Source organism: Scyliorhinus torazame, chromosome 2 (genome assembly GCF_047496885.1).
Source record: "Scyliorhinus torazame isolate Kashiwa2021f chromosome 2, sScyTor2.1, whole genome shotgun sequence".
NCBI classification, from domain to species: Eukaryota; Metazoa; Chordata; class Chondrichthyes; order Carcharhiniformes; family Scyliorhinidae; genus Scyliorhinus; species Scyliorhinus torazame.
In genome coordinates this window covers 170,496,961-170,521,977 of record NC_092708.1, presented here as the reverse complement: position 1 = coordinate 170,521,977, position 25,017 = coordinate 170,496,961, and the positions used below count along the sequence as shown (strand labels likewise).

Here is a 25,017-nt window from a genome sequence, read left to right as displayed (position 1 = left end):
ATGTTAACGGCCAAGACTGAAGTGGTTCAGAAAGTGGACAACAACATGCCGGTCAGTCATAAACCCAACGTGGTCTGTTCACTTCCAAAATATGTTGGAAATCCAAATGGGATGCTGAGACAACCACTTGTATACCTAATTATGTCTTTAACCCACAATTCTGACTTCAACATGCAGTACACATATTTTCTAAGCTCATTCAGGTGTGATGTGACTGGACAATCTTCTTACTTCACTACATTACCTGAGCGTTTATAGATTGATGATAGCACAGGTTAGATAAAGAATGAACTTGTAGCACATTTTTAACCAGCTTTTCTTTGGCCTCTTAATTTGTGCCAAATTTCAGGCCCTCTGAGTGCAGATGAAGGTACTGAACGAGAATCAAAAATGTGTTAGAAACTTTTTTCTGAGATTGATATTTTCTGTTTGCAGCCGTTTCTAATTCACCTTGAAATTCTCTCACTTAAAAATTATTTCCCTCTTCTCATGGATAATTGTGTATGGCTCAACTGCATTCGACTTTAACTCTGCAGGTGTGTCTGGAAAAAAGCTGAGTCCATGAACACAGTCCAGCACAGTGAAGCATGTTGTAACTTTGATACATATTGTTGCTTTTGGAGCCATGAGATTATTAAATAGTGGCACAGGCTGGGTGGGCCAAATAGACTACTCCTGCTCCTTATGAGCTGGCTGGCACTGGGGACTTTGGTAGAATTAATGACATTGGGATTATTGCCAGGATATTGAGCATTATCCTGCATGGTTCACTACCGATGGTCAAACACTAACTGCCTATGAGGGAGTTGAAGCGTTTTGGTTCAAGTAGTTAATGTCCCAGATGACCATAGGTCCCTTTCCCCTTTGAGGGGGACAGCAGACTGGTGGTGATTTAACCTGAGAATCACCACACCTCAGGCAAGGGGCAAGGCTGAGTAGGCGGGGCCTTCATGGATAATCTCAGCTGGGAATTGAACCCATGGTGATGGCCTCACTCTGCATCACAATCCAGCTGTCCAGCCAACTGAGCTACACCGACCCCAGTACATAAGAGAGTTGAGGTCAGATGCACACAAAGATGTGTGCTGACACTCAATGGACCCTGCATCATGGAAAAGTCCAGAATCCTTAAAAATCCTTGTTCTCGCTTGACCTGCTTATCTCTGGTATGTCAGAAGGACATGAATTTGCATAGAGAGCCTCATAATGTAAACTCTGAGATGTTGCTTGCATATCGCGGAACTCCATTAAAGGAACCTGATGCATAAACGTTCATAATTCCAGTCATTTTGACAACCAGAGACAATGTGATCCTTGACTTGCCGTGAGGTTACAAAGGAATTAGAAGCAGAAGTCGGTCATTCAATCTCTCAACCCTGCTCTGCCATTCATCTCATCAATGGCTGATCTTCTATCTCAATGCTATTTTCTCGTACTTTCCTCATATCTCTGATAGCTTTAATATCTAGAAATTATCAATTACTTTCTTGAACCATATTCAATGATGAGACTTCACAACCCTCAGAGGGTAATGAATTCCAAAGAGTCATCACCCTCTGAGTGAATGAAATCATCTGAATCTCAATTCTAAATTGCCTACCCCTTATTCTGGAACTATCCCCCCTGGTCATAGATACCCCACCTCCCCACCCCAGCAAGGGCAAACATCCATCCTCCATCTACCCTGGCGATCCCCCAAAGAATTGTGTACGCTTCATGAAATCGCCTCTCATTCTTCTGAGCCTTGCAGAATACAGACCCAGTCTCCTCAATCTCTCCTCATAGGACAATCTCGCCAATCCAGGAATCAGTCCAGAGAATCTCCAATGCACTCAAGTTAGGGCAAGTATGTCCTTCTTTACCTAAGGAGACTAAAACTATAAGTGCCTGAAAGTCACTTTAAATGGCGGACCGTCCCAAAAAAAGGCAATGTGGGACTCCACTGATTCTCCAGCCAATTGGTGAATCCCTGCTTATTTCCATGAAGTTCAACCAAGAATCAAGTCAGGCGGGGAATTGGGCGTCCGGCCAAAATCGAAGTTCGAGTCAAGCGGTGAACCGACAGCTATGCTCTGGCCCTTCTGCTGGTGGCGGGATCGGGCTTCATGCCCACCAGTGGATACACCTGGGTCCTAATGATCTATTTTAAGCCGTCAATTTGAGTGGGCGGCCCGATAGCGGAATTCACCCAAGAATCCCTCGTATTCCTCGCACATCAATTTGCATTGCGATGGAGACCAAATATCTGCATGACTTGGGCTCCCAGTGGGAGCACAAATCAGTTCCAATTCACCTCCATCGAGAGAACATGGATTCTCCGTGCTGCCGCACTAGTTTTCTGGTGAATGGATTTCCCATTGTGGGCAGCACCTCACCGTCGTGAAATCCCTGGCCGTGGGTGCGCTGCCAGTGCAACGGAGAATCCCGACAGCGGAGAAAAATAGTCTCCCAAACGGAGAATCCTGGCCACTGTAAAGGAAGTTGAGGGAAGTAATGGTGGAAATTGCAATGGTACTGGTCATATTCTTCCAATCTTCCTGCGATATGGGAATGGTGTCAGAAGTCTGGAGAATTCCAATGCTGCATCCTTATCAAATAAAGGATGAAAACTCAACAACAACATGCTAGTCAGTTTACTCTCCATAGTGCCAAACTTTTTGAAACATTAATCTGGAACAAACTTTACGTGACTTGGAGAAATATGGGTTACTTAAGGAAAGACACCCAAAATTTGTTAAATACAAATTGTGTTTATCGATCTTGATGAAACTTTTTGTTTTCTGAAATAACGGAGACGATTGATGAGAGTAATGTGATTGATGTTGTCCAGAAGGATTTCTAAATGGTGATTGATAAACTGCCGCATGTTAAGCTGCTGGTAAGATTGAAGCTCATAGAATTATTGGGAAAGTGGCCACAGTGATCTGAAGTAGAATGAGTGACAAGAAACAGAGTAATTGGAACGTTTATTATTCCTATTCGCGAAAGGTATTCCCGAAAATTATAGTGAGGGCCAATTGTGATGTTGGAAGTTTTGATCGGGCCACATGTGAGCGGGGAGGGGGGAAAGAGTTGTGAGAAGGGGTGAGAGGCAAAAGCGAGGAGCGATGGTTTCCCCACAATTGGATTGCAAACCCTGACGGGCTGTTCTCGCCAGTGGAATCGTCTGGTCCTGTCGGGTGCCACCAGCAAGGTCAGCATTTGTTGCCCATCCCCAATCACAATGGCCTTGCCAACTTGCATTAAATCCTAGCCCTGAGGATTTGTCAGGCTTTAGTATCATCATTTTCTTCATTCCTATTATTTTGCTTCAGTTAATTTGAGTGAGTCCTTGTCATTGGTTCAATATTATTTCCTTGGGCTATCTGGCATGTTGACTTCTGCCTCTTCCGTAAAAGCATCAATATTTAGCTTCCACTTCTTCCTTATTATCATTGACAACATCAGTAATCAGTTTTCAAGGGGTTCACAGTGCTCTTGATAGTGGTTATGGGGAGCACATGGGCCCACTCTGCAGGTGTGATGCAACAGAACTCTACAGTACTTTTAAATTATAACAATGTTTATTTATCAAACCAGTTAACTCTTTATAAACCCACAGTAAACATCTTAACAACTATCAACATCAATTCTCCCCACAGATGCAATATTCTATAAGTAAACCTTAATCTTTCCTTATTAACATCCATAAGACAAAAGACCCTTTTTTAACACAGAGATCAGGTTTAAATTCACTATTGAGAGCAGTCAGCACTTTGAAATTGCCCAATTGATCTGGAGGCAGTCTTTAGATTGCAGAAAGAGATCCTTATGCAGCTCCTTGCTTTGCCTGCAGCTATCCAGCTCTCAAAACAAAACTAAAACTCACCCTGTAGCAAACAGCCCAAAGCGAAAGTAAATGCAGACAGACAGCCCAGCTCCACCCACTCTCTGACATCATTGCAGCTATCTATTAAAAACCCATTTCTTAAAGGTACTCTCATACGACAATATAATTAGCGGGTCTGACACCCGATGCTCTGGGTCTCAGCGATTCACCGCCTCCGATGAGTAGAGTTGAGGAATCGCAAAGATAAAAAGACCCTGATGGGAGTTAGGTACAGGCTCCCTAGCAGTAGTCAGGATGTGGGGTAGAAAATAAATCAGGAGATAGAGAAAGCTGTAAAAAAGGCAATATCACAATAATCATGGGGGACTTCAATATGCAGGTGGACTGGGAAAATAAAGTTGGTAGTGGATCCCAAGAAAAAACATTGTGGAATGTTTAAGAGATTTTTTTGGAGCCCACAGGGGAACAGGCAATTCTGGATTTGGTGATGTGTAATGAGGCAGACCCTGCAGTTTGAGAGGGAGAAGCTGCAATCAGATGTAAGAGTATTACAATTAAATAAGGGTAACTACAAAGACATGAGGGAGGAGCTGGCCAGTGTTGATTGGAAAAGGAGCCTAGCAGGGAATATAGTGGAACAGCAATGGCAGGAGATTTCTGGGTGATTTGGGAGGCATAGCAGAAATTCATCCCAAGGAGGAGGAAACATGCTAAGGGGAGGACAAAGCATCCATGGTTGACGAGGAAAGTCAAGGGAAGCATAAAAGCAAAAGAAAAAGCATACAAAGTGGCGAGAATTAGTGAGAAGCCAGAGGATTGGGAAGCCTTTAAAAGCGAGTCGAGGACAAATAAAAATGTAATGAAAGGAGAGAAGGTGAAATATGAGTCCAAGCTGGCTAGTAATATAAAAGAAGATAGGAAGAGTTTTGTTCAATATATAAAATGGTATGAGAGAGGTAAAAATAGACATTGGACCGCTGGAAAATGAGGCTGGATCAGTAATAATAGGAACAAAGAAATGGCACAGGAACTGTATAATGACTTTGCATCAATCTTCATGGTGGAAGACACCAGTGGGATGCGAGAGCTCCCGGAGAATTAGGGGGCAGAGGTGAGTGCAGTGGCCATCACTAAGGAGAAGGTTCAAGGAAAACTGAAAGGTCTGTAGGTGGATAAGTCACCTGGATCCAATGGACTGCACTCCAGGGTTCTAAAAGAGACAGCTGAGGAGATTGTGGAGGCATTGGTGATGATCTTTCAGGAATCACTGGAGACAGGAAGGGTCCCAGAGGACTGGAAAGTGGCAAATGTAACACCACTGTTTAAGAGGGAAAGGAGGCAGAAGATGGGAAAATATAGGCCGGTTAGCCTGACTTCGGTCATTGGTAAGATTTTAGAATGATACCTGGAATGAAGAGCTGGTCATATGAAGAACGGTTGAGGAATCTGCGCCTCATGCCCCACCACAGCGTGCATCCTTTCGGACATCTACCTGCGATGCTGGCTGCTGTGGCTATAGCCGCAGCTCTGCAAGATGCCCTGCGGCAGCATGAGCGAAGGCCGCTCAGAGAGGAGGCAGAGACTTCAGCAGAGGAGCAGGCTGCAGAGGAGCAGATGGCAGTCGCACAGGCTGGAGAGCCGCCTGCCTGACAGGCCGAAGAGGAGGAGGAGGCGCCAAGGGGGCACATCATGAGGCCCCGCATGTACCGCAACCGCATGACGTTTGAGGACCTTTTGAGAGTGCGAATGAGCAGAGTGACAGTGCGATACATATGCCAGATGATGGCACACCTGGCAGAGCAGGGGTATGGGGAGGACACCTGCTCCCGGTGGCCGTCAAGGTGATGGTCGTGCTGAACCTCTATGCCATGGGTTCGTTCCAGTCGCAGAGTTGGGGCCCGTCTGGGATTTCGCAGACATCGGTGCACAGGTGCATCTGCACCATTAAGGAGGCCCTATATGGCAATATGATCGGTACATCCAGTACCATGTGGACCGCATGCACCAGGATGCCCGGGCAACGGGGTTTGCTGTTGTCGCCAGTGACAGCAGGTCTGGTCCATGGGATGGAGAATGATGACAGTCCACTCTGTGATGGGCTCCGTGCTCCACATCGTATGACAATGTCTGACTCATGCCCACAGTAGCACCCTCCACCTGGGTGATCCCTGCATGCGAGCTGGCCAGTCCATCACAAGGTCCTGTTGAATCCCTGGGGAGTGGGTGTAGGGCATGGTCGGGGCAGTGGGGGAGGGGTGGGGAGCATGGTCCACCCAAGGGGTTTGCACTGAGGCAGGTTTCAAAGGTGTTAACAGGTGTTTATTGTGAACAAATATACACAGTATGTGCCCTAACCCCTATAACTAAACTTTGCCCTGCACCCGTACCAACTTAACTGGTGTCTAACTTTCTGGCCTTACGGGCCCCAACACTATGCTTAGGTGGTTCCCCAGATGGTACAGCAGGAGTGGAGACGGCCTGCTGTGACTCCTGCCATGCGACAAGGGTCCCCATTGGCGTGTGGTTCCTGGGGCGACCCGGCCTGGTTCGGCTCGGCTGCTGCTCGGGTGTCCCGGGTGGAGTGGTGCCGCCCTGTTCTGCCTGCTGCCCACCAGATACAGGAGCGGGGGGGAGTCCGAGGTGCTGCGCTATTCCTGCACCTCCCCTGCGGGGGTCTCCTTCTTCCTCGGGGTGCCCAGTGGCCCCCGGGCTACAACAAGGGATGGGGGTGCGAGCGGAGCAGCCCATTAGGTCCCCCCGCCAGATGGAGCTGCCAGTCCTGAAGCCCTCTCTGGTCTCGACCAGGGTCTGCACATTCGCGGCAATTGAGCACAGGGAGTGAACTGCCTGGGACTGTGCCACCACCATGCGGGTCTGTGCCACATCAACCAATGACTGGGACACATCCCTCTGGGACACCTCCATCTGGGAATGGGATGCCTCCCTCTGGGACTGAGCCACCTCCCTCTGGGACTGAGCCACCTCCCTCTGGGACTGAGCTACCTCCCTCTGGGACTGAGCCACCTCCCTCTGGGACTTGGATACCCGGCCCAGTGTTTGTGCCACACCGACCAGCGGCAGGGCAATGCCGCCAACGCTCATAGCCATGGCCTGCTGTAACTGGGCCATGTTGAGGAGCGTCGCTGAGATGTCCAGGTGGCTTTGGCACATGGCTGCCTGTGAGGGGGCAACACTGTCCTGGGTCTCGGCTAGTGCCTGCACAGAATGTCCAGGCATTGCACAATCTGACCCATATCCGACATCATCGCCGCCATTGCCTCCACCACGGATGCCGTGCGGTCTTGGCCTGGGTGGCATGCATGACCGGCACCACCCCTTACTCCTGCACATGGATGGACTCCTCCACCTGCAGTTGCACGTGCTGGAAGCCGGCTGTCATCCCCTCCTGTAGTCCCTGGGTCTCAGACTGTAGTTCAACTGCGGCTGGGACTGGATGTTCCAGGAGCCTGGCACGATGTGGGCGGCAGCTGGTTACTGGGGCCAGCCTGCCCTCTGACCGTCCGGCCTCTCGGCTGCTCCACCTCCACCTGCTGTACCGGATGCACACCAGATTGTGTTCCAGGAGGCGCTCCATTAAATTGCACAACTGAGGTGATAGTCTCTGAGATGGTGGAGCGTGTCCTGGAAAACACAAGGTGGCAGGTATGGTTAGAAAGCGGTATGGGGGGTCGTGGGGTTGAGTGGGGTGAGGTGGTTGTGGGTTGCGGAGGTGTGTGGGGGGTGGTGTCCACACATGTTTCATGGGAATGCGTAACTAAGCAGGGTCTCACTTGTTCGCCTGTCGCCGACCTCTGCCTCGGCGACCTCCCTTTCCACCCGGCCACCGACCATGTCCAGTGCCCTCTGCCTGGGCATGGTGAGGGGCTGAGGTCTGGTGCTCTCCCTCCCAGCGGTTGTGCGCAGCCTTCTCCTGGGAGCGGGGTGTGGGGGGGGGCAAACACAAATACAACACTGTTAGACGGTCCGATGCATGCAGGCCAGGGTAGATGATGGCATCCGTGACCAGGACACCCGTACATTGTGGCTGGCATGGGTGCTGGTATGTGGGGTAGGATGGGGGTTCGGCTGTCCCCGGGGGGGGGGGGGGGGTGGGGCTGGGTTAGTGCAAGGGGCACAGTGCTGCCTCCTCCCCCTGGCCATCCTGATGTCATGCAGTTTCTTCCTGCATTGGATGCCAGTCGTTGCCCACGGCGCTGACCGTGTCTGCCACCTCCACTAAGGCATGGTGAACGGCAGCACCTGGTGTCCTTCCCCCTGGGCCAGGGTACAGGATCACCTGCCTCTCCTCCATGACGTCAATGAGGGTGTCCAGCTCAGCGTCCCTGAACCGTGGCGCTGCTCTCCTTCCAGCCGCCTTGTTGAGTGGGACGGTGTGTGTGGGGGATGGATCGTTTAAGTGCAGCTACAGCGTATGAGTCTCATGTGCAGCAATCACGGACCCGACGAACATGGCGCCGTTTCGCTTGGAACCGGTTGCGTTCCACGTGGCGATGGTGCTCGACCATTGACAGTTGCTGAATCGGTGCACGTGTTGCATCGCTTTTGCTGTCATAAAACACCACTGTTTCCACGCCGGTGTCAGCACTTAGTCCCAAAATCAGAGAATCCAGCCCAATATCGTTTCCCCTAACATAATTGTCAAACATTTTTGTTTTGAACTTGCTACCTTTGCAAATTATTTTTCACACTTAATTTTTGTAACTGATCTGTTTTGTCACCTTTGCTTTTCCTTGTATCTTTCCCAGTCACCAGTATCATTGCTTTGATTCTAGTTTTGTACGCAATTTCTTCATTTTAATATTGTCACTTAACTCTTTATTTATCACTGGATTTCTTTTATTGATCTATAGATGAAAGGGAAAAAGGTGGAATTTCTGGAAAAATGCAGAGGATTGTGCCTAATTGGATAACTCATTCAAATAACACAGCAGGTGGAGTGGGATGAACCATGATCCACAGTTTGAGATTCAATAACTCTAGGTCACATTGCTGTTTCTGAGCTTGAGGATGTCACCTCTGGTAACGGAATTTGTCATTATGGTTAAATTCTGTTCTGTTTCAGTCACCCAGAGCCTCTTTCCTCCTTCACTAATTTTTGTTTGGTTAAGAATCCAGCTCCCCGCTTCCCACTTTAGAACAAACATTCTAAAAATGACTTTGATCACACTACCATCTGACTTTCTCTTGTTCTGTTTATTGTTCTAATACTGCTTCAGGTAAACTGAACTTGTTAAAAAATGAAAATGAGTCTGGACTGTAACAAACAACACCCCACAACATTGCTGAGTCTGCACTGTAAGAAACGACACCCCTCAACACTGCAACATAATATCATCCACCAAGAGATTCAGAAACAGCTTCTTTCCCGCTGTTACCAGACTCCTGACTGACCCTCTTATGGATTGAGTTGATCTTTCGAAATATCTTCGCTGCCGTCGTAGCACTGTACTCAGTATGCACAAATGAAGTTGGTTGTGGTGGTTGGAGGTCAATAATCTCAGCTCCAGGACATCAGTGCAGAAGTTCCCCTGGATAATGCCCTAGATCCAACCATCTTCAACTGATTCATCAATGACCTCCCTTCCATCATAAGGTCAGAAGTGGGGATGATTGCGGATGACTGCCAGCACCATTTGTTTAGCACCATTTGAAACTCGTCAGATAATGAAGCCATCCATGGCCAAATGCAGCAAACCTGGACAATATCCAGGTTTGAGCTGACAAGTGGCAAGTTACATTCGCGCTACACAAGGATCAGGCAATGGCCATCTCCTACAAGAGAGGATCTAACCACTGTCCCTTGACATTCCCCACAATCAACATCCTGGGGGATACCAATGATCAGAAACTGAACTGGGCTAGTCACATTAATACTGTGGCTACCAGGGCAGGTCAAAGGCTAGGAATCGGATGGCAAGTAACTCACCTCCTGACCCCCCCCAAAGCCTGTCCACCATCTACAAGGCACAAGTCAGGAGTGTAATGGAATACTATCCACTTGCCTGGATGAGTGCAGCGTCAACTAGAAGCTCAACACCATCCTGGATAAAGCAGCCCACTTGATTGTTCTTCCTGCCACAAACATTCAAAACCTCCAGCTGAACTGTGGCAGCCCATGTACCATCCACAAGATGCACTGCAGTAACTCACCAACGTTCCTTAGACAGCACCTTCCAAACCCACGACCACTACCATCTAGAAAAACAAGAGCAGCAGATACATGGGAACCCCACCACCTGGAGGTTCCCCTCCGAGTAACTCACCACCTGACTTGGAAATATATCACCAGGACAAAATCCTGCAACTCCTTCCCGAACAGCATAGTGGGTGTACCTACACCTCAAGGACTGCAGCGGTTCAAGAAGGCAACTCACCAGCAGCGTCTGTGGGTCAACTAGGGATGGGCAATAAATGCTGGCTTGGCCAGCAACTCCCACATCACAAAAATGAATAAAAAAGTGCAAGACCCGATGTCCATGTTTATGTATTTACATCATGCTTTTAACATGTGTTCTATGTTTTCATGTATGGAGCGATGTGCCTGGACTGAACGCAGAACAATACTTTTCACTGCACTTCGGTACATGTGACAATAAATCTAAATCTAATGTAAACCTAATTGCCATACAATTTCATGTATTGCTAAAAGTTCTATAGCCTTTGGCTCTGGTAGCAAAACACACAGGCAATTATGCATCAGCCATTATGTAGAGTGCTGAAAATAAAGCACATTATTCTGAAAATGTACATCTGCATCTTAATCAGTTTTACAGTCAGCTTCAGCACTTACGCTGAACTATTGGAAACATACCTGGTTGAATGTGTAATGCCAATTCTTCAGGAATGTCAGTGAAAGCACTGTACAGTATCGGAAACACAATGATTCAAATGAATTGTTGCCTTCTTCACACAACAATTAAAATGAGATGGAAGGAAAAACACATTCAGTGATACACAGGTGCGTTAAAATGGTTCTATTTAGTGTATGTGACATGTGTTTTGCTGCTTTTGTGCTGAGTTCAAACTATTGCAATCATTAACATAACAAAAGTACAGCCCAGGGAGGCAATTCTGTCCAGCATATAAATAGCAAGCTGTGTGAAGTGGTGAAACATCAGTTACTCAGCTAACTCTGAGCTCAAAATGGGGAAGGCAAGGATAAATCAGAGTTTATATACTGTATTTGAATTCTTCATAGCCTAATTTGACAAGTTATCAATTTACAAACCTGTGACTTTTTCCACAGGTTATCTTTTACGAGGACAGGAACTTCCAGGGTCGGTACTATGAGTGCAGCAGTGACTGTGCTGACCTGTCCCCTTACTTCAGCCGCTGTAACTCCATCCGTGTTGAGAGTGACTGGTGGGTGATGTATGAGAGACCCAATTACATGGGATACCAGTATGTTCTGAGCAGGGGGGAATATCCTGACTACCAACGCTGGATGGGATTCAATGACAACATCAGGTCATGTCGCTCCTACCCATATGTAAGTTGCTTTTGATGATTTTTATTTTGTATCCAAATGAAGCCTTAGAAAATGATCAGTGTGTTGAACATTTGACTTTGTGCAATCAGCTCTGAAGAGCCATCAGCTGTTTTGACAGGTCTGATTTTAACTTTGGCCAGTGATGGTTAACAGGTAGTGAATTGTCTGCCTGTCAAACATCCAGCCTGATTTACCAATCCACTGGCATGTCTTTCAGTCACTGCCTGAAGTGAATTTTGTAATCTTTCAGACGTTGTTAAGTTGTGCGAGATGGACCTTAAGTTAATGGTTGTGCAAGCTGGGGTTATGTCTGGGTGTCATGCCAACACTCTATTGCAAAATCTACCATAATTAGATACATATATTGTCGATTTATCAAATATTTACAACTGAAAACCATATTGATGCATTGATGTTGTCGAAAGTAATGAGATCATCTACAAATAGACTGAGACATGATTGGCAATAATTTGCTGACAGACATCTGCGCTGTCACCTTATTGTAAATGTTTAATACTTTCTAGGAAAGAGAAGGCTTTCCCATGCAGAAAATCAGAGAAACAAGCGTATCTCAATAGGAAACAGAAATACATTCAGATTATTACTGATATTGATAAACCTCTGTCTGTGTGCACCAACTAATATTAGCCCTGTGCACTCTTACACACACATCACTGATTAACCGGTTAAACTTAGATAGGAGCTTCTTGTTGGTAACAATTCTAAAAAATAATTAAATCTTGAATCAATGTTAATAAATTATCTCAGCTTTGTTTTCATTGTTGATGTCATCATCTGGGCTATATAATATTCCTTCATTCACAATCTTACTCTTTTACTGCATAAAGCAAATGTATATTTATTATTTAATCATTAATATAATCTTATTTCTATTACAGTACCAAAGTGGAAACTACAGATTGAGGATTTACGAGAGGCCTGACTTTGGAGGACAGATGATGGAATTCATGGATGACTGTCCATCTGTCTACGATCGATTCCGTTACCGTGACATCCACTCCTGCCATGTGATGGATGGTTACTGGATCTTCTATGAACATCCCAACTACAGAGGCCGACAGTACTTCATGAGACCTGGTGAATACAAGAGATACAGTGACTGGGGCGGCTACAACTCAACTATCGGATCTTTCAGACGCATGAGAGATTTCTAGTTTTTCATTGTAATGTATGATCTTACTTTATTGAATCAGTTGTCAACATAATAAATACTCCCTATTACACTGTCATCTTGTTTAAATCATATATTTTTAGTTCTTGACAGAAACTGTTCAAAGCAGTACGACTTATCCGGTGGGCACATGCACAATGTCTCACAACAGTGATTTCACGTTTGCGATCATCGTTAAAATGAAAAAATAGAGAAGCAGCAAATGTGTGGACTGATCCTGCCAGAAAAACTGGGTCGGTGCCAATCCTCTGCTGATCTTATTAAAGTTTGTGCGGTCAATAGGACATTATCTAATTTCTCTGGGAACTTCAGGCATTTCTTTGCTCGACATAGTGATCTCTTGGTGGTGGGGAGTGGGTTTGGGAATTTGATGGGTGACAGGTGGACTTGATGCCAGGAGTGAGGTGGTAACGTATCTTTGCAGCTCGGTGGGGCTCGTTGGTCTGCTTCTGACATTGGAAGGAGCTCCTCCTTGTCCTGCTTCCTGAACTAACAGCAGCTGCCACTGCCTCCCAGGCAGCATTGGTGACCCTGCCGCTGGTCCTCCAACCTCCTCGGGTGACAGGATGTCAAGCCTCTCATTCACAGCATTGAGAAACTTGGCCAGGTCGACAACGCCAAAGCCAGGAGCAGCTCAGTGCGCTGCCATGCTTGTATGTTGACTGGAGAGGGAGCTCTTAAAAACAGCTCTTGTTAGCGATGAGGAGCTGAGGCAGAAAATACAACTGGTTAACTATGAGTTAGTCCCTGAATTCCCACTTTAACTTGCCTCTGTAGTTTTAGCAATACAGACCCCCACCTCCCCTGCACCCACCCCCACCTACCCTGTCAAACACCCACACAGTGCAATTAGCAGCATTTTGAAGATAGCTAGCTGGATCTTTTCTCTGTGCTGACAAAATCAAAACGGAGAATTTGGGCTGGGACTCTGAACTGCATACCAGTGGGATAATATCCAATCACCACCTGTAACCATGCAGAGCACAACCCTTTGGGTCAATTCATTGGCCACCGGCAAAGCAATCAAACCGAATCCCAACCCACATCTCTCGTTGGTGCCTAAATGTCTGCAGCTCCAGTTTAAACCAGCAAATGATCTCACCTTAAACTTCTGGATTCTTCAACTGAACTGATTGCCTTAAAGATACATGTCCATTAACCATCTGTGGATCAAAATATGAATGGCAAAATAAAAGAAAGGGGGAATAAAGGGAATAAACATGAAGCTTCCTTACAACCTCAATTGGAACCCAAAAAGTGGAAGTGAAGTGACTATGATGTAAATGATTTCAAATTTCCACTCCAGGTGATGGGCAGTCAGTGTCTTTAAAATGATGGCATTCAAGTGATCACTTCCACTCCTTTACTCTTCTGTCATAAACCATCCTCATTACATCAAAATATTTATTTTCTTGGCTTCTTAAACATAAAAAAAACATTGCCCGAATACTTGCCGAGTCTTTCATCACATATGTCTGTGAGATGGGTTGAACATTGTCCATTTCACTGCTACATACAATGTACATTTACATTGCTGAGACAGTCACTTAAATATTCTGTCTTCAACCCGGCATTCTGACTTCAACATGCAGCACACATATTTTCCGAGCTCATTTAAGTGAGAAGTGACTGAACAATCTTCTTACTTAACTACATTACCTGAGCATTTATAGATTGACTATAGCATAGATTAGATAGAGGATGAAGCTCCTTCCTCTGATACACTGTCGCATTTTCCACCAGCTTTTCTTTGGCCTCTCAATTCGTGCCAAATTTCAAGTCCTCTGAGTGCTGGTGCAGGTACTAAACGAGAATGAAAAAAGTGTTAGAAACTATTTTCTGAGATTGGTATCTTCTGTTTGCAGCAGTTTCTAATTCACTTTGAAATTCTCTCACTTTAAATCTATTTCCCTCCTCTCACGGATAATTGTGCATAGAGCATGGCTCAACTGCATTTGACTTTAACTCTGCAGGTGTGTCTGGACAAAAGCTGAGTCCGTGAACACAGCCCAGCACAGTGAGGCATGTTGTAACTTTGATACATATTATTGCTTTTGGAGCCATGAGATTATTAAATAGTGGCACAGGCTGGGTGGGCCAAATAGACTACTCGTGCTCGTTATAACCTGGTTCTGAGGACTTCGGCAGAATTAATGACATTGGGATTATTGCCAGGATATTGATCATTATCCTGCATGGTTCACTACCGATGGTCAAACACTAACTGGCTATGAGTGAGTGGAAGCGTTTTGGTTCAAGTAGGTAATGTCCCAGATGACCATAGACCCCTTTCCCCTTTGAGGGGGAGAGCAGACTGGTGGCGATTTAACCCGAGAATCACCACACCTCAGGCAAGGGGCAAGGCTGAGAAGGCGGGGCTTCCATGGATAACATCAGCTGGGAATTGAACCTGTGCTGTTGGCTTCACACTGCATCACAATCCAGCTGCCCAACCAACTGAGCTACACCGACCCCAGTACGTAAGAGAGTTGAGGTCAGATGTACACAAAGATATGTGCTGACACTCAATGGCACCCTGCATTATGGCAACATCCTAAAAAATCCTTGTTCTCACTCGACCTGCTTATCTTTGGTATGTCAGAAGGAGATGAATTTGCAGAGAGCCTCATAATGTAAACTCAATTCTAAATTGCCTGCCCCTTATTCTGGAACGATCCCCCCAGGTTATAGATACCCCACCTCCCCACCCCAGCAAGGGCAAACGTCCATCCTCCGTCTACCCTGGCGATCCCCCAAAGAACTTTGTAAGTTTCAAGGAAATCACCTCTCATTCTTCTGAGCCCTGGAGAATATAGACCCAGTCTCCTCAATCTTTCATCATAGGACAATCCCGCCAACCCAGGAATCAGCATGGCAATGGATACCAAATTTCTTCCTGATATGCGCTCCCAGTGGGAGCACAATTCAGTTCCAATTCACATCCGGCGGGAGAACATGGTGCTTCATTCTCATGCTGCTGCACAAATTTTCTGGTCAATGGACTTCCCATTGTGGGCAGCCCCACACCGTCGTGAAATCCCTGGGCGTGGATGCGCTGCAGGTGCAACGGAGAATCCCGACAATGGAGAATCCAGTCCATAGTCTCCCAAATGGAGAATCCTGGGGCGAGATTCTCCGACCCCCCGCCGGTTGCCGAATTCTCCGGCACCGGATATTCGGCGGGGGCAGGAATTGCGCCGTGCCGGTTGGCGGGCCCCCCCGCGCGATTCTCCGGCCCGGATGGGCCAAAGTCCCGCTGCTAAAATGCCTGTACCGCCGGCGTAGATTAAACCACCTACCTTACCGGCGGGACAAGGCGGCGTGGGCGGGCTCCGGGGTCCTGGGGGGGGCGCGGGGCGATCTGGCCCCGGGGGGTGCCCCCGCGGTGGCCTGCCCCGCGATTGGGGCCCACCGATCGGCGGGCGGGCCTGTGCCGTGGGGGCACTCTTTCCCTTCCGCCTTCGCCACGGTCTCCACCATGGCGGAGGCGGAAGAGACTCCCTCCACTGCGCATGCGTGGGAATGCCGTCAGCGGCCGCTGACGCTCCTGCGCGTGCGCCGCCCGGAGATGTCATTTCCGCGCTAGCTGGCGGGGCACCAAAGGCCTTTCCCGCCAGCTGGCGGGGCGGAAATTCGTCCGCCGCCGGCCTAGCCCCTTAAGGTTGGGGCTCGGCCCCCAAAGATGAGGAGCATTCCGCACCTTTGGGGCGGCGCGATGCCCGACTGATTTGCGCCGTTTTGGGCGCCAGTCGGCGGACATTGCGCCGTTTCCGGAGAATTTCGCCCCTGGCCACTGTAAAGGACATTGAGGGAAGTAATGGTGGAAATTGCAGTGGTACTGATCATATTCTTCCAATCTTCCTGTGATATGGGAATGGTGTCAGAATTCTGGAGAATTCCAAAGCTAGGGCAGGATTCTCCGACACCCTGCCGGGTCGGAGAATCGGAGGGGGGCAGCGTGAATCCCGCCCCCGCCGGCTGCTGAATTCTCTGGAGCCGGGGATTTGGCAGGGTGGGAATCACACCGCGCCGGTCGGTGGCCACGGGTAGCGGCCCCCCCCCGGCGATTCTCCGTCCGCGATGGGCCGAGTGGCCGGCCGTTTGCGGCGGGTCCCGCCGGCGTACGTTACGACAGGTACTTACCGGCGGGACCTGGCTCCGCGGGCGGCCTCCGGTGACCTCAGGGGGGCACGGGGTGGATCTGGCCCCGGGGGTTGCCCCCATGGGGCCTGGCCCGCGATCGGAGCCCACCGATCCGCGGGCAGGCCTGTGCCGTGGGGGCACTCTATTCTCTGCGCTGGCTCGTGTACCGGTCCGCAATGGCCGGCGAGAAGATGAACCCTCCTGTGCTTGCGCTGGGATGACTCCAGCACATGCTGGCGCTCCCGCGCATGCGCTATCTTGTGCCGGCCAGCAGAGACCCTTCGGCGCCGGTTGGCGTGGCGCCAAGCCCTTCTGCGCTGGCCGGCGCGGCGCAAACCTCTCCAGCACCGGCCTAGCCCCTGAAGGTGCGGAGGATTCTCCACCTTCGGGCGGCCCAACGCCGGAGTGGTTCACGCCACTCCTTCGCGCCGGACTTGCCCGCCCCACCGGTTTCCGAAGAATTCCGCCCATATCCTTATCAAATAAAGGATGAAAACCTAACAACTACAAGCTAGTCAGTTTATTCTCAATAGTGCGCTATCTTTTTGAAACATTAATCTGGGACAAATTTTACTTTACTGGGAGAAATATGGATTACTTAACGAAAGACACCCAAAATTTGTTAAATGCAAATTGTGTTTAGCGATCTTGATGAAACTTTTTGTTTTCTGAAATAACGGAGACGATTGATGAGAGTAATGTGATTGATGTTGTCCAGAAGGATTTCTAAATGGTGATTGATAAACTGCCGCATGTTAAGCTGCTAGTAAGATTGAAGCTCATATAATTATTGGGAAAGTGGCCACATTGATCTGAAGTAGACTGAGTGACAAGAAACAGAGTAATTGCAACGTTTATTATTCCTATTCGCGAAAGGTATTCCCGAAAATTATAGTGAGGGCCAATTGTGATGTTGGAAGTTTTGATCGGGCCACATGTGAGCGGGGAGGGGGGAAAGAGTTGTGAGAAGGGCTGAGAGGCAAAAGCGAGGAGCGATGGTTTTCCCCACAATTATATTGCAAACCCTGACGGGCTGTTCTCGCCAGTGGAATCTTCTGGTCCTGTCGGGTGCCACCAGCAAGGTCAGCATTTGTTGCCCATCCCCAATCACAATGGCCTTGCCAACTTGCTTTAAATCCTAGCCCTGAGGATTTGTCAAGCTTTAGCATCATCATTTTCTTCATTCCTATTATTTTGCTTCAGTTAATTTGAGTGAGTCCTTGTCATTGGTTCAATATTATTTCCTTGGGATATCTGGCATGTTGACCTCTTCCTCTTCTGCAAAATCATCAATATTTAGCTTCCACTTCTTCCTTATTATCATTGACAAAATCAGTAATCAGTTTGCAAGGGGTTCACAACACTCTTGAACAATGGGCTAGAGTCTCCTTTTGCCGACGCCAAAATCGTGAAACGCGATTGGGCGGAGAATAGCTTCAGACGCCGAATTCACGGTAGACGCTGGTTTGACGTCAAATCGGGATGCTCCGGCACCCCGAAAATGGCATAAATGTGGCGCTTGCCATGCGGGCGGTAAGTACAGTAGGCATATTATTAGCAGGCCTGACACCCGATGCTCCGGGGCCTCAGCGATTCACCGCCTCCGATTAGTAGAGTTGAGGAATCACAAAAGTAAAAAGACCCTGATGGGAGTTAGGTACAGGCCCACTATCAGTATTCAGGATGTGGGGGGCAGAAAATGAACCAGGAGATAGAGAAAGCTGTAAAAAAGGCAATATCACAATAATCATAGGGGACTTCAATATGCACGTGGACTGGGAAAATCAGGTTGGTAGTGGATGCCAAGAAAATAATTTGTGGAATGTGTAAGAGATTTTGTTGGGAGCAGCTTGTGACAGAGCCCACTCGGGAACAGGCAATTCTGGATTTGGTGATGTGAAATGAGGCAAACTTGATTAGGGATCTTTAGGTGAAGGAACCCTTCGGGAGCAGTGACCACAATATGATAGAATTTACCCTGCAGTTTGAGAGGGAGAAGCTGGAGTTATATGTAACAGTATTACAATTAAATAAGGATAACTATAAAGACATGAGGGAGGAGCTGGCCAGAGTTGATGGGAAAAGGAGCCCAGCAGGGAAGACAGTGGAACAGCAATGGCACGGTTTTTTAGGGTTACTTGGGAGGCACAACAGAAATTCATTCTAAGGAGGAGGAAACATGCTAAGGGCAGGTCAAGGCATCCATGGCGATGAGGGAAGTCAAGGACAGCATAAAAGCAAAAGAAAAAGCATACAAAGTGGCGAGGATTAGTGAGAAGCCAGAGGATTGGGAAGCCATTAAAACGAGCAGAGGACAAGTAAAACAGCAATAAGGGGAGAGAAGATGAAATATGAGTCCAAGCTAGCTAGTAATATAAAAGATGATAGGAAGAGTTTTATCAATATATAAAAGGTAAGGGAGATGCAAAAATAGACATTGGACCACTGGAAAATGAGGCTGAAGAAGTAATAATAGGAAACAAAGAAATAGCAGAGGAACTGAATAGTGACTTTGCATCAGTCTTCACGATGGAAGACACCAATGGGATGCCAGAGCTCCAGGAGAATCAGGGGGCAGAGGTGATTGCAGTGGCCAGCACTAAGGAGAAGGTTCTGGGGAAACTGAAAGGTCTGAAGGTGGATAAGTTACCTGGGCCAGGTGGACATCCCAGGGTTCTAAAAGATATAGCTGAGGAAATTGTGGAGGCATTAGTGATGATTTTTCAGGAATCACTGGAGGCAGGAAGGGTCCCAGACAACTGGAAAGTGGCTAATGTAACACCACTGCTTAAGAAAGGAGGGAGGTAGTGTGATATGGTATGAATTAAGTAATGGCATGATGGAAAACTGGTCAATGGGAAGACTGGTCAAAAGATTTGATACAATGTAAGAAAGGCTGAACTACTCATTCCAGCTCACCAGGCCCATGTAAAGAATGCTCACAGTTCACCAGACCCCTGTAAGAAATGCTGCCCTAACCATTTCAGACTGAAAGACTGATAAGGCCAACTCTGCATAACTTGAAGCCTGAAAAGATCAGACAAGGTCAAGCCATTCCAAAACACCGGACCTCGGCAACACCTAATAAAACTAACTCGTCATAACCCAAGGCCGTAGGAATTAAAACAAGATAAGTTCAGGAAGAAACAAGTCTATTCCGACCTTTCAATGTTCCCTCCAAGGACTAAATAATGGTATGAGTGATATGACCTAACATGGTCTGTTCTATGCTTCCGTTTGTATTTCCAATCAAACTCCTGACTATACTGTTGTCACACAATCTTGATTATGTTAATGTATAAATATTCAGCTAATTCTCCGCGAAAGCGCGGAACTTGTGAAAGACTGAGCAGTTTTGTTGACTGCTCTCTGACTTCAAGTTTCAGCCATTACTGCATGCAGTTGTTTAGAAAATAAAACTTTATTATTCTTTCTTAACGAGCGTGTTGAATCTTTCTGCTACAGAAGCGGGAAAATATTGACTTTGACAGTAGAAGACGGGAAATTATAGGCTGGTTAGCCTGACTTTGGTCATTGGTAAGATTTTAGAGTCCATTATTAAAGATGAGATTGCGGAATACTTGGAAGTGCATGGTAAAATAGGATTGAGTCAGCAGGGCTTTGTCAAATGGACGTCATGTGTGACAAATTTGTTACAGTTCTTTGAGGAGGTAACAAGGAAGTTAGACAAAGGAGAACCAGTGGACGTGATTTATTTAGATTTCCAGAAAGCCTTTGACATGGTGCCGCATAGGAGGTTGTTAAATAAGTTTAGAGACCATGGTGTTAAGGATAAGATCCTCGCATGGATAGAGGATTGGCTGACTGGCAGAAGGCAGAGAGTGGGGATAAAGGGGTCTTTTTCAGGATGGCAGCCGGTGACTAGTGGTGTACCTCAGGGGTCTGTGCTGGGACCACAACTTTTCACAATATACATTAATGATCTGGAAGAAGGAACTGAAGGCACTGTTGCTAAGTTTGCAGGTGAATCGATTTCGGCGTGAGAACAGCTGGTGAGTCAGTTTCAGTGGGAGCATTGCGGAAGTGGTTGCTGGGAGGTAAGTCTGTCCTTTAAAAGCACTTGTCTTTGCAGGGGCAGGCCAGTCGATTTCGGCGTGAGAATAGCTGGTGAGTCAGTTTCAGCGGGAGCATTGCGGAAGTGGCTGCTGGGAGGTAAGTCAACCTTTAAAAGCACTTGTCTTTGCAGGGGCAGGCCAGTCGATTTCGGGGTGAGAACAGCTGGTGAGTCAGTTTCAGCGGGAGCATTGCGGAGGTGGTTGCTGGGAGGTAAGTCTGTCCTTTAAAAGCACTTGTCTTTGCAGGGGCAGGCCAGTCGATTTCGGCGTGAGAACAGCTGGTGAGTCAGTTTCAGCGGGAGCATTGCGGAAGTGGTTGCTGGGAGGTAAGTCTGTCCTTTAAAAGCACTTGTCTTTGCAGGGGCAGGCCAGTCGATTTCGGCGGTAGTGGAGCTGGCTGGTTAGTCAAATTCAGCAGGAGCTGAGAATTTTTCTTTTTTTTAAATTAGTTTTTTAGGCGGGAACAGGAAGTCAACCCGCGGACGTCTGGGAAGACCCTCACCAATAAATTCTGGTGGAGAGGAAACCCGAGACACTACACGTGTAGTGTCTCCCACCCGCCCTCCTCCTCTAAACTAATAATAAAACCCATTGGTCTGAGGTAAGTACCATATTTTATTATATTATTATTATTTTTTTATAAAAAATTTAATTTAGTTGTTAGCCAGATCTTGGTAGAAAGTTAGAGGACTGGCAGGGAAGGGAGTGCAATGTTCCTCCTGCAGGATGTTTGAGGTGAGGGATGCAGTTAGTGTCCCTGCTGATTTTACCTGCAGGAAGTGCTGCCATCTCCAGCTCCTCCAAGACCGAGTTAGGGAACTGGAGCTGGAGTTGGAAGAACTTCGGATCATTCGGGAGGCAGCAGGGGTCATAGATAGCAGCTTCAGGGAATTAGTTACACCAAAGATTGGAGATAGGTGGGTAACTGTAAGAGGGACTGGGAAAAAGCAGTCAGTGCAGGAATCCCCTGCGGTCGTTCCCCTGAGAAACAAGTATACCGCTTTGGATACTTGTGGGGGGGGGGACTTACCAGGGGTAAGCCATGGGGTACGGGCCTCTGGCACGGAGTCTGTCCCTGTTGCTCAGAAGGGAAGGGGGGAGAGGAGCAGAGCATTAGTAATTGGGAACTCTATAGTCAGGGGCACAGATAGGAGATTTTGTGGGAGCGTGAGAGACTCACGTTTGGTATGTTGCCTCCCAGGTGCAAGGGTACGTGATGTCTCGGATCGTGTTTTCCGGGTCCTGAGGGGGGAGGGGGAGCAGCCCCAAGTCGTGGTCCACATTGGCACTAACGACATAGGTAGGAAAGGGGACAAGGATGTCAGGCAGGCGTTCAGGGAGCTAGGATGGAAGCTCAGAACTAGAACAAACAGAGTTGTTATCTCTGGGTTGTTGCCCGTGCCACGTGATAGTGAGATGAGGAATAGGGAGAGAGAGCATTTAAACACGTGGCTACAGGGATGGTGCAGGCGGGAGGGATTCAGATTTCTGGATAACTGGGGCTCTTTCTGGGGAAGGTGGGACCTCTACAGACAGGATGGTCTATATCTGAACCTGAGGGGCACAAATATCCTGGGGGGGAGATTTGTTAGTGCTCTTTGGGGGGGTTTAAACTAATGCAGCAGGGGCATGGGAACCTGGATTGTAGTTTTAGGGTAAGGGAGAATGAGAGTATAGAGGGCAGGAGCACAGATTTGACGTCGCAGGAGGGGGCCAGTGTTCAGGTAGGTGGTTTGAAGTTTGTCTACTTCAATGCCAGGAGTATACGAAACAAGGTAGGGGAACTGGCAGCATGGGTTGGTACCTGGGACTTCGATGTTGTGGCCATTTCGGAGACATGGATAGAGCAGGAACAGGAATGGATGTTGCAGGTTCCGGAGTTTAGGTGTTTTAGTAAGCTCAGAGAAGGAGGCAAAAGAGGGGGAGGTGTGGCGCTGCTAGTCAAGAGCAGTATTACGGTGGCGGAGAGGATGCTAGATGGGGATTCTTCTTCCGAGGTAGTATGGGCTGAAGTTAGAAACAGGAAAGGAGAGGTCACCCTGTTGGGAGTTTTTTATAGGCTTCCTAATAGTTCGAGGGTTGTAGAGGAAAGGATGGCGAAGATGATTCTGGATATGAGCGAAAGTAACAGGGTAGTTATTATGGGAGACTTTAACTTTCCAAATATTGACTGGAAAAGATATAGTTCGAGTACAATAGATGGGTCATTTTTTGTACAGTGTGTGCAGGAGGGTTTCCTGAAACAATATGTTGACAGGCCAACAAGAGGCGAGGCCACGTTGGATTTGGTTTTGGGTAATGAACCAGGCCAGGTGTTGGATTTGGAGGTAGGAGAGCACTTTGGGGACAGTGACCACAATTCGGTGACGTTTATGTTAATGATGGAAAGGGATAAGTATACACCGCAGGGCAAGAGTTATAGCTGAGGGAAGGGCAATTATGATGCCATTAGACGTGACTTGGGGGGGATAAGGTGGAGAGGTAGGCTGCAAGTGTTGGGCACACTGGGTAAGTGGGGCTTGTTCAAGGATCAGCTACTGCGTGTTCTTGATAAGTATGTACCGGTCAGACAGGGAGGAAGGCGTCGAGCGAGGGAACCGTGGTTTACCAAGGAAGTGGAATCTCTTGTTAAGAGGAAGAAGGAGGCCTATGTGAAGATGAAGTGTGAAGTTTCGGTTGGGGCGATGGATAGTTACAAGGTAGCGAGGAAGGATCTAAAGAGAGAGCTAAGACGAGCAAGGAGGGGACATGAGAAGTATTTGGCAGGAAGGATCAAGGAAAACCCAAAAGCTTTCTATAGGTATGTCAGGAATAAGCGAATGACTAGGGAAAGAGTAGGACCAGTCAAGGACAGGGATGGGAAATTGTGTGTGGCGTCTGAAGAGATAGGCGAGATACTAAATGAATATTTTTCGTCAGTATTCACTCAGGAAAAAGATAATGTTGTGGAGGAGAATGCTGAGCCCCAGGCTAATAGAATAGATGGCATTGAGGTACGTAGGGAAGAGGTGTTGGCAATTCTGGACAGGCTGAAAATAGATAAGTCCCCGGGACCTGATGGGATTTATCCTAGGATTCTCTGGGAGGCCAGGGAAGAGATTGCTGGACCTTTGGCTTTGATTTTTATGTCATCATTAGCTACAGGAATAGTGCCAGAGGACTGGAGGACAGCAAATGTGGTCCCTTTGTTCAAAAAGGGGAGCAGAGACAACCCCGGCAACTATAGACCGGTGAGCCTCACGTCTGTAGTGGGTAAAGTCTTGGAGGGGATTATAAGAGACAAGATTTATAATCATCTAGATAGGAATAATATGATCAGGGATAGTCAGCATGGCTTTGTGAAGGGTAGGTCATGCCTCACAAACCTTATTGAGTTCTTTGAGAAGGTGACTGAACAGGTAGACGAGGGTAGAGCAGTTGATGTGGTGTATATGGATTTCAGCAAAGCGTTTGATAAGGTTCCCCACGGTAGGCTATTGCAAAAAATACGGAGGCTGGGGATTGAGGGTAATTTAGAGATGTGGATCAGAAATTGGCTAGCTGAAAGAAGACAGAGGGTGGTGGTTGATGGGAAATTTTCAGAATGGAGTACAGTCACAAGTGGAGTACCACAAGGATCTGTTCTGGGGCCGTTGCTGTTTGTCATTTTTATCAATGACCTAGAGGAAGGCGCAGAAGGGTGGGTGAGTAAATTTGCAGACGATACTAAAGTCGGTGGTGTTGTCGATAGTGTGGAAGGATGTAGCAGGTTACAGAGGGATATAGATAAGCTGCAGAGCTGGGCTGAGAGGTGGCAAATGGAGTTTAATGTAGAGAAGTGTGAGGTGATTCACTTTGGAAGGAATAACAGGAATGCGGAATATTTGGCTAATGGTAAAGTTCTTGAAAGTGTGGATGAGCAGAGGGATCTAGGTGTCCATGTACATAGATCCCTGAAAGTTGCCACCCAGGTTGATAGGGTTGTGAAGAAGGCCTATGGAATGTTGGCCTTTATTGGTAGAGGGATTGAGTTCCGGAGTCGGGAGGTCATGTTGCAGCTGTACAGAACTCTGGTACTGCCGCATTTGGAGTATTGCGTACAGTTCTGGTCACCGCATTATAGGAAGGACGTGGAGGCTTTGGAGCGGGTGCAGAGGAGATTTACCAGGATGTTGCCTGGTATGGAGGGAAAATCTTATGAGGAAAGGCTGATGGACTTGAGGTTGTTTTCGTTGGAGAGAAGAAGGTTAAGAGGAGACTTAATAGAGGCATACAAAATGATCAGGGG

The 25,017-nt window shown here is 47.6% G+C and overlaps 1 protein-coding gene across 1 annotated transcript; it reads left to right on the top strand.

Annotated features, from left to right (window-relative positions):
- Positions 1-12,589, top strand: LOC140406905 (gamma-crystallin S-1-like). The gene is made up of 3 exons (XM_072494773.1): positions 1-51; positions 11,097-11,339; positions 12,239-12,589. The coding sequence occupies exons 1-3, from the start codon at positions 1-3 to the stop codon at positions 12,512-12,514; spliced, it is 570 nt and encodes a 189-aa protein (XP_072350874.1). The 3' UTR covers positions 12,515-12,589.
- The last annotated feature ends 12,428 nt before the right edge of the window (positions 12,590-25,017 follow it).